The sequence below is a fragment of the Protopterus annectens genome, chromosome 16.part0 (genome assembly GCF_019279795.1).
Source record: "Protopterus annectens isolate FY-2018-M chromosome 16.part0, PAN1.0, whole genome shotgun sequence".
NCBI classification, from domain to species: Eukaryota; Metazoa; Chordata; order Ceratodontiformes; family Protopteridae; genus Protopterus; species Protopterus annectens.
Window position 1 is genome coordinate 506,564,847 of NC_056750.1, and position 16,701 is coordinate 506,581,547.

Genomic DNA, 16,701 nt, shown 5'->3' on the forward strand with positions numbered 1-16,701 from the left:
CAAAACTTAAAACTTCATCCAAAACACAAAATTTAAAAATCAACTTTACATTCATTCACCTTATAATGCTTCCCCAGTGCTTTTTTGTCATTTCCAACGCTGATCGCATATTTATGCTCATACATTCTTCTATTTACTTCCCTAGTAGTGCATCCCACAAAAAATGAACTACATGACATGCATAAAACTAAATACACTACAAACTTAGACATACAGGTATATCTACACTTTAACTGTATATTATAACCACTGACATTAATCTCCAACATCTATCAATAAATAACTGCATGCATATGCTACAATTAAAACATTTATACATCCTAGGATTGATGCACTTTACTTTGGAAAAGATTTTTAAAACTCTTCCCCCTTTTTTGCACCAATACAGGTGAATCACCCACTACTTTAACAATATCAGAATTGCATTTAAACAATCTCCAATTGTCTGAAATAATATTTTTTATCACCTGTGAATCTAAACTATTTGCTACTTGCATAGAAGGTCTACAATCCATTTATTATTAACCTCTTTTTGCACCCCAGCTTTTTTTCTCTGATCCAATTCTTTGTATTTATCCATAATTATATCTTCGAGATACCCTCTGCTGATAAAATTTCTACAAAAAGTAACACTTTCATTTTGAAAATCCTCATCCTTGTCCGTCAACTCATGCACCCTCATCAATTGGCCCTTAACAATATTAATTTTAGTTTTACTAAATTTCCTAGTGTAGATGAGCATTATTCTGTACCTGTTTTTGTATACAGTCATCAATAATCTATCTCTCTCTTTGTACATAATAAGGTGTAAATAAGTCCCATTATGCAACTATAAGCAAAAGTAAATCCTAAATAGGAGCAAACGTTTAAATAATGCAAAAATTCACACAAAGATTTTGCATCACCTCTCCAAATAAAAAAAGCTTCGTCTATAAATGCTTGAAAAAAAAATACATTTCTTAAAAGCACTTTGGAAGACACTGCATCTTTCCCATCCATGCATAAAGACATAAGCATAGCTGGGTGCCATAGCTGCACCCATCACTACTCCATTGGCCTGGTGGTATAGTCTGCCATTAAACTAAAAAAAAATTGTAACTTAAAATGAAAGCTAACATTTCCATTAACAAACCGACAGTGTTCATGGAAAATTTCCTAGATTTGATTAATTCTAACCTAACCATTCCATCACTGTTGGGCATCACACTATACAAAGAATTAATATCTAGGGTAACAAGTAAATCTTCCTTTTCTACCTTTAAATTTTTGATTTTAGATTTGAAATCAAATGAATCTTTGATATAAGACGTACTAACTTCTATCACCTATTGCAAATGCTTAACAAAACTGGCCATTGCTTCTGTTTTGTTTCTATTACTAGCCTCATGGGTGGGTTTATCCAGATCTTTATGAATTTTTGGCAAACCAAAAATGCGACTAATTCTGGGTGCTTCTGTCGACAAAAAATGCCTAATTTGTTCAGTGGCATATCCATTTAAGAACCATTCCTCTATAAAGAGATACGCTTTCTTAACTTCAATAAAAATGTAGTCTTATAAAATTCAACATCAGACAACATTTCTTCCATCTTTGACACATTTTTTCCTATCTAATATAACTACACCATTTCCTTTATCAGTCTTCATTACCAAAGTTTCATCATTTTCTAATAAATCATTCAATACTTTTTTCTGCTCAATATTTAAATTATAATACCTGTATTCAGGTTTTTCGTTAAATACTTCTAAAATTTGTTGTTCACATATCATTAGAAACCACTCTAATTCCTTTTTGAGTGGGGAGGTTAAAAGTACTAGGCTTATAAAATGCATTGGGAACATTATTATCATTTGCAAACAAAAATTTAAATTCAACTTTATAACATACTCTCTCAATGAATTAATTGTGTCACATTTGTTTGCCCTCCTGGATGGTAAAAAATTCCAGCCTTTTTTCATAACATTACATAAATCATCACTTATTACTGAACTGGAAAGAATTACTATAACAAAAGAAACATCAGCTGTATCTAATGCCTCTAACATCAATTGTTGTTCTTTTTCCAGTTTTTTTTTTTTTTTTTTTTTTTGAGTAATTGTTCCTGATTGCGCCCAAGTCTTGCTCTGATTGCCATTCTGCTGGTAAATTCTTATCAGCTAGCCGTTCTTTTCCTTCTGAAAACTCCGTCCACTTTTCACAGAAGGATTCCCACCTTCATAATTATTATTTACAGAGCTGGCTTTGTTTTCAGTACTGGAAACTCCATTTTTGTGTGATACATTTGATCTGCGCAATGCAATTTCCTCCATTGCTTCTTCTTCTGTTTCAGCACTTCCTGCTGCCCATAACAGTTCCTGTGACATAAATGACACACCTTCTCCAGCAGATTGGTTTGCACTTCCCTGCCATCATAATCAGCCTCATCTCTCAAGAATTTTTTTAGTCTTTTGCTTTTTTAATAATTCATTTTTTTATTTAGTTTGTCTTGAATCAAAGAAAACGTGGAATCAAAATTGTCAGATGTAAAATTATCCTTTAATTTGAAAAAGGCCAACATGATGTTACTGTTAAGCTCCTCTATCTTTTTCTTATTAAGATCGACCAGCATTTCAACATACTGCAAACCAATTTTTTGATTAAGGGCAACCCATTTGTTAAAGAACTCATGCAGAAAGTCATTACCTATTGGCATAACTGATACTCTCAGTCCCTTTGGAGCCATTTGCACACTTAGTCAATTTTCAAAATATAAGTTGTCCCACTGTAATCTCTTAAACTAAAATAGATCTTTTTCAAACTGATTGAAAGTCTCAAAAAATTAGGGGCTGTAGCAGCATTACTAGAGGCTCTCGCTCCATCAAATGGATCTACTGGTGGAACTAACCATCAGTTTAATGCTTTGTCAAATCTCTGAAAAGCCCCATTGTTACTGTCACTGCTGACACTATTAGCAATATTCGTTCCAACAAAACTGCTTAGCCGCCCTTTCTGATTTAAAACAATGGAACCGCTTGTTATAGCAGTTAAAATACCTCCAGTAGTCAAGGCCAAAAAAAACTAGAGCCCGGTTGGTTATCCATGTGAAAGCAGCAAACAATCCAAAAATACTACAGCTGGAAACAAACAAAAATGAAAATAAAACACCGGAAAGTAATCAAAGCAGAAAACTATTTAATGACCAAAAAGAAACCCATTAAACAGTGTGCTTTCGTCCTGATTAGATGAAAAGACTTCTTCGGACTGAATAATGTGATAACAATTCTACAACATTCAAATACACATTCAATTAAAATCCAAAATCACATAACCATTAATTAATGCTTCAACCCTTTTCTTTTAAGGAAGGCTACAAAGTCTTCCCCATCATTTAACCCAGGTGGATGGCAGGCATTCAATGGATTTTTTTATGGATGATGCTTTTTTGTTTGGAGAGGTGATGCGAAATCTTTGTGTGAATTTTTCCATTATTTAAACAATGTTTGTTTCTATTTGAGAGTTACTTTTACTTATAGTTGCAGTGATGTGAATTATTTAGACGTTACTGTGTACAAAGAGGGGGATAGATTAATGACAACTATATACAAAAATCAGGTACAGAATAATGCTTATTTGCACTATGAAAGTATGCATCCTAAAAAACAAATTAATATTGTTAAGGGCCAACTGATGAGGGTGCATGAGTTGACGGACCCGCATTTCAAAAAGAAAGTGTTACTTTGTGTTGAAAATTTATCAGCAGAGGATATCCCAAAGATATAGTTATGGATAAATACAAATAATTAGATGAGAGAAGAAACGGTGGGGTGCAAAAAGAGGTCAATAGTAAACAAATGGATTACAGAACTTCTATGCAAGTAGCAAATAGTTTGGATTCACAGGCGATAAAAAATATTATTTCATACAATTGGAGATTGTTTAAACGCAATTCTGATATTGTTAAAGTAGTGGGTGATTTGCCTTTATTTGTGCAAAACAGGGGGAAGAGATTTAAAAATCTTTTCCAAAATAAAATAAACCCACCACAAGAAAAGTGTATCAATCCTGGGATGTATAAATGTCTTAATTGTAACTTAAGCAATTATTTACTGACCGACGTTAAAGAGATTAAGGTCAGTGGTTATAATATACAGTTAAAGGGTAGCTATACCTGCAAGTCTAAGTTTTAGTGTATTTAGTTTTACGTATGTCATGTAGTTCATTTTATATGGGATGCACTACTAGGGAACTAAACAGAAGAATGTAAGAGCATAAATATGCTGTCAGCATTGGAGATGGCAAAAATGCACTGGGGAAGCATTATAAGGCGAATTAATGTAAAACTGATTTTAAGTTTTATGTTTTGGATGAAGTTTTAAGTTAATAGAGAAGAACTTGGGTGGATGCAATATGAAAGGCAGGCAAAGTTGAATGCCTGCCATCCGCCTGGGTTAAATGATTGGGAAGACTTTATAGCCTTCCTTAAAAGAAGAGGGTTGAAGCATTAATTAATGGTCATGTGATTTTGGATTTTATCTGAATGTGTATTTAAATGTTATAGAATTGTTATCATATTATTCAGTCTAAAGAAGTCTTATCAGGATGAAAGTGCTCACTGTTTAATGCGTTTCTTTTTGGTCATTAAATCCTTTTCCGTTCTGGTTACTTTCCGGTGTTTTATTTTTAACAGAAAACGAACCATTACGAGAAACAAAGTGAAATATGAATCTGGGATGTTCTGCAAAATCAAAAACAGCTGACAGGAAGAGCTATCCCCTCTGTGGTGCTCTGACACACTCACACACCCGCGCACGCACACACACCCGCACGCACTCGCACCCTCACACTGACACACACACACCCTCACACTGACACACACACACCCTCACACTGACACACACACACCCTCACACTGACACACACACACCCTCACACTGACACACACACACTCTCACACTGACACACACACACTCTCACACTGACACACACACACTCTCACACTGACACACACACACTCTCACACTGACACACACACACTCTCACACTTTCTCTCCAGATGCACTGCAGTCAAATATCAGATCTGCAGTACAGCATCATCTTCTGTTCAGCGCAGTTCAGTGCAGTGCAGTAACACAACAACAGATTACTGGTCACTTTCTATACTCCTATCATAAATAGCCACAGCAGTTTGTCCAAAGACTAGTATTTATCAGTGCAGCCACTTCAGATATACCAGACACAAAATAAAAAAGATTATCCTTTTCTTTGGTAACACAAAGATTGGTGGAGCAATGCAGGATTCAGGAAGAGAATGTGTAAGGAAGGATTTGAAAAAAAAAAAACAAATTACAAAGTGGGAAGAATGGTAACAGATAAGGTAACATGCAGACACGTGCAAAGTACTGAACCTGGGCCATACAACACTTGTCAGGAGTATCAGGTAGAAAAGTAAAACTGATTGCAAGAGAGTAGGAAAAGAGTCATGGGTTGCTGATCACAACTGCAGTGAGCAACCAGGAGAAGAGCAACTAGACAATAGCAGCAAACAAAAAGGTGGGGTACAACTTCAGGGGGCAGACCCCAAAAGTAAAACAGCAAGTTGACCCTTTACCAGGTCCAAGTCAGATCCCAGGTTAAGTAATGTGTGCAGTTCTGGAGGACATACTATGAAAAGTACCTTCACTTTGTTAGAACAAATCCAAAAGAAAGGCGACAGAAAGGTTTGTGAGATACAAGGTTAGGGGAAAGGATATTACCAAAAACTAGAGAAGCTGGACATCTCCTCTCTACAGAGCAAAACAGTAAACGACTCATTCAAGTGTCTATACCCACTACCTTCTGCGTTATACTGCTTCACTGCATTTTAAGAAAAACCTGCACCTTCTCCTCTGCTGGTTCATTACTGACTTCTTTAATCACACCATATATAAGATTAAAAACTTCTAATTTTTTTTTTAATTTATTAAAATGTTTCGAGTTTCTAATATCATGGCAGGAATGGACCCTATTCCTAAGCCAGGTGATAATTAAAGTTCATGAGATTAGTACTGCTTCAGTCTTTGATGTTTGTCAACATCTGTGCACCTACAATGTACCCAGAAGTGCCTCCTTCTGCAGTTCAAATGGGGGTTACATGTACTGATAGCATATTTAAGTAAGACTGCGTATTCTTTTTTAAGTTGTGTTGCTCCTACTTCTACTGGAATTGTCTGGGCATCTTTCTTTCACATTACTTTAATTTCTGCTTGCAAATCCTGGTACTTTATGACTGTCTCTCAGTCCGTAATACACTAATTGTAATTGCTGGGTATACAATTTCAATGAGTAATTTTATTTCTGTTTTATCTTGGATTACTTTATCGAGTTTTTTTATATCTTTTTTTGAACTATTGGTAATGGAGGATCCCATGTAATATGAACTTCATCTCTTTCTAGTTGTCAAGTGAAATTACTTCCTATACGATAAAACAAGGATCCGATAAAGTCTCACTCTATCTCCACATCCTTGCCACAATACAGTTAGTGCACATCAATGCCCCACACCTGACTTCTTCAGTGTCAGGAAGTATTACATCTCTGCACAATGAAAGCAACAGATATTTTGATGTCTCATTCTCAAATCTATCTACCACAAGTACAATACAAATGGCTAGGTTTCCCAAAACTGAAAGCCTACGGGTAGTAAACACCTCTGAGGTCAGCCAACAGGAGATTTCAATTTTTTTTAAAATGGCTGTCCTTTACTTATTAGTAAGCATGTGTCCTAAAACCTTCCCTTAAAAAAAAAAAAAAAAAAAAAAGACTAAGGGCATTTGTCAAATGCAAGATAAAAAGAATGCTAGGCTAAAACTGTGAAACCACAAAAGTGTTTATAGTCAGAGTAAGGCTTTGAAGAAAGTCAGACGTATGCATCAAACGGATTAATCAGCCTTAGGTCTAAACAAAGTTGTAATGTCAGTGGAGGACCCTATGGGGAAAACGGTTTGAATAACTGCAGAAACGGCCTGTGCTGCTTACTGCAATATGGTGGAATGCCATGGCAAGATCAAGCCATTGTACTACAGAATGCCCACACAGGAAGGGACCATAATCTAGGGAATGTACAGTAGACGCCATACTTACTTTTTACTCCTTGACACGAAAGGAGCATGCTGCAAGCACCAAAGAATACCTCAAATGGTGGACACAGCTTGAGAATGTGCTACAGCAACCTTTTACTGTTCCATCCAGGGAACAGCCACATGGAAAACAGATATTAACCTAACAACATACTTTGATATTCACATCTGCTTACTCTTCCATCCCGAGTCAACAGACTGCCATAGCAGCAGGGAATGTGCGGGATAAAGTACAGACTATATCACAGATATACTCTGTGTTGTTACACATGATCTGCTCAGTCCATTTTTAATCACGGTCTAACATTTCGCACCCATATTGAATTTCCCCTCAAACAAAAAAAACAAATGGCATAAATTATTCCTTATAGCAAGTCAAATCTCTTCTGTATGCAAGACATTCTTCAGGGTCTGAATGCTGACATTCTAGACAAACTGAGAATATCTTCAATCATTGGCTATGTTTATATTCTTGAACAGAGGCCTGAACATTTACCACAAAAATCATAAGAATGACATTTAGATCTGATTAACAGCCAGACAGCAACATAGCTCAGTGTTTCACTATTGTTTTTCCACTTGTAAATAATTAACGTATTCAACCAACAAGCCTCTACTTTATTACATATGTCATCTGCCTGTATGGCTTCCACAGGCCTCCAGCACCATCTGGAAGAAGTTGGACTTGTTATTGTATTGATGGTTCTTCCACACTTCCTTATGATGTTTTGGGAACAGCAGAAGTGCACAGATCACTCTCCACTGCACCAGTACATGAGGACAGGGAAATGATCATTGCACTCTACACCTATATGTGAGGTTACGTAAATGATCACTGCATTTTGCAACTGCTGACGACAACAATGGAACGGAACACGTAAGATCAGTTTGCACTTGCTTATACAGACAGAGAAAAAAAATGGTCATGGCACACTATACCTGTATATGAGGAGAAGGAAATTTGATCAAGGCACTTAACACCTACTGAAGATGCTAGGGAAGTGATAAAGACACTTTGAACAATGTAATGAAGATATGGGAAATCATTATAAAAGAGTCGGCCATGACCAACTCAGTAGACCCAAATCAGCATGTGTAGAGAGTCTTAAGTTACACATCCAAACATCCTGGGAGAAACCAAGATCAGTTAAGCAACTGGAGTTTTGGGAAGGGACATGCCAAATGCTATTTTAACTAAGATCTTAATGCCACTATCTGCAGTCGGTCCCTACCCTATGAGCCAGCAAGGATATTAGATGAACCCTTCTAAGACAAACATGAAATGAATAACAAACATTGCTTAAAAATTACACCATTACTTTTGAGAGAGTATAACATCAGTTCCAGTTGTGCAGAAAACAAGAAAGGGTAAAAAGGACTAAGCATTTACACAATGGAATAAGTAAGTAGAAATGATCATTATCAGGATGGCTTTATTCTACCCCACCCAAACACCTCTGTGTTGTAATGCCTATTATAAACAGTCATAGATAAACATTCTGCATTCATCTACTTTCTCTACATAAACATCATTTATTCATCTTTGTGTGTTCTACTGCACTAACAGCAAATGTTTACTATAGAATGCCTACAATCATTTAATTATATCCTGCATTTAACAGTCGAAAACTAATATTCTCTATACTTTATGTAGAACAAAACAAAGTCAATGACTCCCTAGGGGGAGGACTTACCAGCTTCAGTAAGTACTGTTCCTTGGCAGTAGCACCAGAGGTACCCCGAGCTGGAAAAAAAATAAAAAGCATTAAAAACACAAGTCTTTCACAAAAGAAATAAACACATTTTACTGAAGACTAAGTGAGACTGGAATGAATTTAAATGAAATGACATTAAACACTGACTTAATTATTCTGTGGAAATGAGCATGCATCATAACTTAGACGCTTGGTATGGGTTATAGTGGTGAGACCTTCTTAAGGGATAGGAAGAGAAAAAGAAGAGTAGTCCAGAGTTCACATCGAAGTACTCATCCTGTGAAATAGGAACGGAGAGATGAAAAGTCAGTAAGCAAAGGAGAGTAGTAGTGCTGAAATCAAATTCATCCTCAAGTCTTGGTGAGTACCTTCACAAGCTGGACCCTGTTTTTACAAAATCTCACAGAGGAGACACTGATATACAGACGGACTTTAATAGCATATATCATGGACAGAAGTAGGTCAACAACTAAAGATAGCTGGGTGCACAAGACTCAGGATAAAAAAGTGCCCAATCCTGGCAGGTACAATGGTGCCAGGACTGGAAAAGATGACAGTGTAGAATCCTCAAAATATGGAAACATTACTACAATGGGGCCAAACCCAGGGGGAGGATGGCCCACCTGTTGTAGAAGTAGCAGTCCACAAAACTCACAAAAACTGATAGGCCAAAGAAGAGAGCCATAAAGACGATAATTTCTTTCTTATCTTCAGTAGTCCACTTTATGTATTGTTACTATCGTGCAAAAAGCCCAGACTTTCTAGACACAGGATATACAAAATGATTAAGAAAGAAATTAGAGGAAAGACGAATACTTCCGCAAGAAAAATTGTCAGAAGCTTCAAATGAAAATCTGTTTTCATCAATACAACAGATTTGCAAAAAATAGTATACAGATCAAGAAACCTTGACCTGATTGGAAAAAGAAGCATCTGAGGAAGTGTGAAAATATAAACAACAAAACAAAAAATTATAAAAAAAGAAATATGGACATGGGAAAGAAAGATAGATTTGATATGGTGCAATATTTATGAAAAGCAGAAAGCTACATTAATCAATATAAAGAAGGCAGGCCCAAAGATATTTGAAGAGAAATACAGGCAAAGACATCCAGGTATGGAAAATTTCACAATAAGAAAAATAATATCACAAAGACAGAACATAGAAAAGAAGATTAGTAAAGTAGAAGTTAAAAAATAGAAATTGAAGTTATGAAGTGCCTGCAAAGTGAAGGATTTGGTGTAGAAGGTCTTAACACAGGTTACATCACAGCAGCATGGAGTGAGCCCCCAAAGTAGGGAGAAACAGGAAGATCAGGAAACATCTGAAGAAGAAATATGGACATGGGAAAGAAAAAGATTTAATATCATGTAATATTAAAGGAGAAAGCAAAACTAACCAATACAAAAAGAGCAGCACCAAAGATATTTGAAGAGAAATACTGGCAAAGGAATCTGGACATGGAAAACTTTACAATACAAAAAAATAAGAAGACAGAGGAAAAGTAGAAAAGGAGGTTAGTAATGGAGAAGTTAAAGAAATAGAAACTGAGGTTATGAAGTACCTTCAAAATGAAGGATTCTGTGTAGAAAATCTAATTTAGAAAGTACCACAACAGGATAGAGTGATGGATATCCAAATTAAGGGGAAACCAGTAGAACAGAAAGCAATTGGTTATGTGATACATGAAGATAATTTGGAACCTTCCACAGGAAACCAGTATAAATGTTCACTTGAAGCTAGACAGCAAGGGAAGGAACAGGAAACTGTGGAAATTCTGATGCAGTCAATGTTGAGGAATGATAGGCCAGTGAGTTCCCATATGATAGAGCAATGGATGGCACAGGATGAAATTGAAGAGAATGTGCCACAGGAAGATGCTATAGAATCTTCTATAGAATGCCCGCAGGAATTGAAAAACAAGGGATGTGCCCAGAGTTTGGAAGAAAATGAGCGAGCTAAGAGAGGAGTTGCTTGATTTAATAGCTATAGACAGATATATCAGGATCAATGAAAGAAATAGACTGCAGAAGGTTAATAAAACCCAAAACGTCAGAAGTCTGATAAAACAAATGAACACAGTAATTAGGACTGTTCATACAGATCCATGCAATACAACAGAAGTAAACAGAATATATTACTGTGGAGCTAAATTAATAACGGATAAAGATCTACCACAAGAGCACAGGGTAGTGAAGGAAAGGAAGGGGATAAATCGAATACCATCATCAATAGAGAAACCTATAAAGCAGTTAAGACAAGAAGTGTCACTGTTAGAAGACTATAGAAAAGGGAACAGATCAACAAAAATACTAAGAAAGATAGATGTGATAAAAGCAATGCGTATTAGAACAGACCAGGATCTATCATGCACTACTGTAAATAACAAACTAAAAATTTCAGCACAGACAGAAAAACTTACAAGATACGAAGATTAATATAAAGGAAAAGTACAAAATAAGCAATTTATTGATGACCCAAAACAGTTTTATAAAGAATTGGGAAAGGTAAAAGGAATTGAAAAACTGCCAAAAAAAAAAAAATAAATACATTTTGGAGAAGTATCTATGAAGATCCTGTGGAACATAAAGTTGCTCAATGGATAGAAGAATTTAAAGAAAGAATAAGAAGTTTAAAGGTACAGTACCAACTACAGAGACTGAAACAAAGTTAAGAAAAGCCTCTAATTGAAAAACCCCAGGCCCAGATGCAGTACCTCATAACATCTTTGCACAAAGATTTAGCCATGAGTAAGAAATATTTATGTGTACACCCCGAACAGACACCAACCTGGTTAACAGGAAAAACAATGCTCCTCCTTAACAGTGAACCTGCAAGCTACCCTAAAAATTATAGACCAATAACTTGCCTTCTGACGACATATAAACTATACATAGGAACTTATGCTGACAGCGTTTATAGTCATTTAGAAGAAAACAATTATGGCAACAGAACAAAAGGACAATAAAAGAAAGTCATATGGAACAAAGATCATTTATTGTTAAATAAAGTCATAGTGGAGAAGTGTAAAAAGGGGAAGAATTTAAGTATGACATGGATTGAATACAAAAAGCATTTGATAGTATCCCAAATTCATGGATAAAAGAGTGTTTAAAAATGTATAAAATACACCCTACACTAATCAACTACATTACAGTGACCATGAAACAGTGGCAGACCACTTTGCAATTAAACTATAATAAAAGGACAAATTATTATCCTAGGGATAAAAATTCAAAGTGGGATATTCCAGGGTGGCTCTGTGTCACCGCTGGTCTGCCTTGCCCATAACCCATTAAGCTGTCTACTTAACAGCTTAGCCCTCCTAGAAAACAACAAAATGTAAAATGACTTATCTTCTCTTTGTCGAGGATTTAAAACTGTGCAGCTCATCAGATGAGAAACTGAAAACACAACTCAAAACTTTTTCAGATGATATAAGAATGTCAGTCATTTGGTCTTGATAAATGTGCAAAAGCAACCTTTAAAGCAGGAAAACTGCAATGCCAGGAAAACATCAGTTTGGGACAAGAATGTGATATAAAAGAACTTGAGCAAGGAGGAGTGTATAAATGTTTGGGAATTGAAAGATCAACAATAAAACACGAACAAATGTGAATAAAACTTAGTAAGGAATACATCAGAAGACTTAAATTAATCCTGAAAACAGCACTGACAGCTGGGAACAAAATCCATGCTATAAACCAAAGCTCTTCCTGTCCTAACTTATAGTTTTGGAGTGACTGACTGACCCCAAAATGTGTTGGACAGATTGGATAGGAAAACAAGTAGGATGCTTAATGTTCACCAAATGCTTTATAAAAATCATTGCATACCAAGATTATATATTCCCCATTCTGATGGAGGGATGGGCCTCCTTGAAATTGATTATATGTACAGATCTGCAATCGTGGGACTCAACACATATCTGCTGACCTCACAAGACCCAAACGTAGTGAAAGTTTTGAAACATGAGGAGAATAAATCTAAGATGACTTCTCTGCTTAATCTAGCAGAAGCATATTGGCATCAAGCAGGTATGGAAACCAAATTAGAAGTAGATAAAAATCAAGTAGCAACTGAATGTGCCAAAAAACAAAAGAAATAATATAATGTAAAGGATCAGATGAGAAGGAAAGAAATGTGGAAAATGCATAAATATAGTTGCAAGTATAGAAAATTTCTGGAAGAAACTCATGTTGATCAGGAATGAATGCAGGAATGGTTAAGGAGAAGCAAATTCAAACCAAGAAATGAAAGGTTAATATTGTCGGCCCAAAACAGTGGGCTGCATACAGGCTGGTTTACAAAGTCCATTGAACATGTGGGAGAAATAGACTAATGTAGGTTTTGTAAAACCAAACTGGAAACAAGTCACAAGCTGGTTACAACATACTAATGGCAGAAGGACTGTATACTGAAAGGCATAATAATGTGGCAAGACTGTCGCACTGGGGATTGTACAAACATTTTGGTACTGAAATGGCTAAAAAACACTGGAAACATGAGCCACAAAGCATCATAGTAAATGAAGAAGTCTACATCATGTGGGCTCATCCATTACCAACAGTTCAAAAGATAGATGCTAGAAAACCTGATATAGTGGTCCAGGAAAAGAAAACAAAAGTAGCATTGATCATTGAAATCACCACACCCAGTGACTACAGTGTCTTGCGTACAGAGAGACACAGTCATCAGGATTCACAGGCAGAAACGAGAGTAATGTGGAAGAAAGATACCCAGACAGTTCCAATAGTAGCAGGAGCAACAGGTCTTATAATAAGCTTTGAGGTATAGTTGCCTGCCATAGTGTTATTAAAACTGGGCTTTTATTCACCAAAGTCGGTTAAAAAAAAAAAAAAGAAATCAAACTAAGTTCTACCCTTAAGTGCATTTTCTTTCCATCCCGTTTTATCATACCCTTTTTCCACCTGTCTCAAACTCTTTTGAACTTCTCTATGAATTCTCTCCATTTTGCTCTGCTACCTATTCTGTTAGCCCATTCCATAGGTTTGCAATCATCTCCGTGAAGAAGCACTTACACAGATCTCAGGAGTAACTCTTCCTCTCTGCAGTCTGGTGTTGGTACTTACCTTCCACTCTTTTTCTTTTGTCTTCGGCAATATCTATTCAAATATCCATGAAAATTCTGCACCATACCACCTTCTCTTCTGGACTGTAGCGATAAATACTCAAGTTCTTATCTGTGGACATCCAGGTATGCATCCCTGTGCCATTTTCCCTCTGGATTTCTAACAGCCTAATATCCTACTCTTTCTTTGGCTTCTACAACAGCAGAAAAAAAAAAACTGAAGGTATCAGAGCCTTAAAGAACATGAATGCTACTTCTTTGCCTGTGGACTTTATTCCTCTTAGGATACACCACAGCTTTATGTTGGCTACTGCGACTGTACTCTCACTTCCAGATCCTGTTCCTATTCTGCTACTATTCCTTGCACTCCACCAAGTTGATACTTCTTATGAGGATTGTTGTGGCCCATTTAGGGGACTGCAGTGACCTGTCCCTTTAGTGAGTCTTTATAAATTCCTCCTCAGAATCTTCCCTCCAACGTCCACTGCTGCACTTTTCTTTGTTATTTGTGAAAAGTTTGATCCTGTTCATACATGTACAAAATGAACAGAAAAAGTACAGACTCTAGGACTAACCACAGTGGAAGTCTACTAGTCCATCTTCCTTGTTCCCGAGATTGCTTTCCTCACCACATCACTCTGCTTTACTCTTCAGCCATGCAGCAATCCAGTTCCTCAGCCTCAGTTCTACCCCCAATTCGAACCATTCTCCCAACACTTACTTGTGTGGATTCTACTCCCAAAAACCTAAATAAAGTTCAGTTAGACTATTTATATCAATACTCCCACATCAAGTTCGCCTAGATCCCAAATAAAAAAATTGGATCTGATTTGAATAATAGCTTCTTCTCTCCACAAACCTTTGTTGATTATCCTTGTAGAACTGTGAACCTGCAGAAAGCCTTTTCTTCAGAATTTCTTCTCCACTTCAACCTTTCCATCTAATGCCCCCTTCGCTACTCTGTTTTTATACCTCCCATGTCACTCAGTAACAACCTAAACTCGGGTACTTCTATGGTCCAGCCTCTTATTATTGGTCAGGTTTCTGAGATGACAAGAATGTCCACCTTTCCCTTCTAGTATCAGTGCTAGCAGCTCCTCCATCTTCCTACCCAGCCTCCTTGCATTCTCTAATGCTCTTTCCTCAGAATGCATCCTTATTCAGTGTTGTGGGGTTCAGGATACTAGGTGGTGAGACATTTCCCTGCAGTACATTTGGCTTTGGGACACACAGCTAAAGTGATATTAATATAGAGAGCATGCAATATACTCCCCTCCACACTTCGAATTGTAGTCATACCTGCATCTAACTTTCACAATATCTAACCCTTTGAATTAAATGCAGACACCTAGATAACAAACATTTTCAATGCAGTCAACATTATTTTCCTTTCAACATGATATAATTTTCAAAATTTACAGATTAATTATTCTTATTTATTACACCTTTCACAACCTCTGCATTCCAAAGCTATACACTCACAGCTACACAGAAAATTCCTATTCCTTGATGAATACATTTTATTATTTTGGCCAACTTTCTAAAGTTTGTTTTTAGTCCAGCCCTATAATGTTCCTTTAAATGTTTCTTCATTTCATAAACTCCCGAAATTCCTCTGTCTGCCCAAACAGGTATGCAGAGACAACAACTTCCTTCTTACCAAATGCTCCCCTTAACTGTCATTATTAGAGTAGACAGAGGAGTACAGCGGTACGATGAACTCTCTGTACCTAGACTTACCAGTTGAGCAACACAGGATTTTTTTTTACTACCTTGGACACATGCTGTTTGAAAGCTAGGTTATTATTTACATGAGTACCCAGATCAAGAGGTACAAGCATTTTGGACAGGGTATATACCAAACATAAAAGGAGCCTACAACGCAGTACAAACAACCAAGCATAGGAAGCTCCACTCATCTTTCCATCATGCTTCTACAAGCCTACAAACCTGCTCTGATCAGAGAAAAGCCCACAGTGAAGCAAATCAGGGTTTGGTATAAGGGGACGATTGAATGTCTCTAGGACTGTTTTGAAAGTACCTGCAGGGATGCATTCAGACAGGCAGCCACGTCTGACCAACAGGTAAACATAGGTGACTACACAGAAGCAGTAATGGCATACATTTTTAAGTGTGTCGATGAGGTACCTATCACCAAATCTATCACAATCACAGCAAACCAAAAGTCTTGGCTCACCAGTAAAGTCTATGAACTCCTGAAGGCAAGGAATGCAGCATTCAGGTCAAAAGACAAGGAAGGTCTAAGTGAAGCCAGAGCAAATCTAAAAAGAGGTACTAAAGAGGCTAAGAGGTAGTATAGAAGAAAGGTACAGAGTTGCTTCGAGGACATGAGGGATACTAGGAGTCTTTGGCAAGGGACACAACAGCTCACCGACTATAAAACCAGGTCAGCTCAGTGTGAAGACAGCTCTGAATTCTTGGACAGGCTGAACTCCTTCTTTGGTAGATTTGAACAGAAAAACATCTTGCCTGCAACAAGGATACCCACTGACCAGAATGAGGGGATACTCGGCCTCAACTCTGAGGAAGTGAGAGGTCAGCTAAAGAAAGTGAACCCCAGGAAGGCTGCTGACCCAGACAATATACTGGGCAAAGTACTGAAAGGTTGTGCAGAACAATTATGCTCAGTTATGACAGACATTTTCAACACCTCCCTTGCTCCGGAAAAAAGTACCCTCTTGCTTCAGGGTAACAAATATCATCCCTCATCCCAAAAATGCCAATCCTTCTTGCCTGAAGGACTACAAACTGGTTGCTCTAACTTCTAACATCATTAAA

The 16,701-nt window shown here is 36.9% G+C and overlaps 1 protein-coding gene across 1 annotated transcript in view; it reads right to left on the reverse strand.

Moving 5' to 3' along the window:
- Positions 1–16,701, reverse strand: part of VRK3 (VRK serine/threonine kinase 3) — a 1,531,785-nt gene that overhangs the window by 406,888 nt on the left and 1,108,196 nt on the right. Inside the window, exon 4 of the mRNA XM_044058788.1 lies at positions 8,789–8,838. Within this exon, the coding sequence (XP_043914723.1) occupies positions 8,789–8,838 (50 nt within the window). The remainder of the gene's footprint in view (positions 1–8,788; positions 8,839–16,701) is intronic.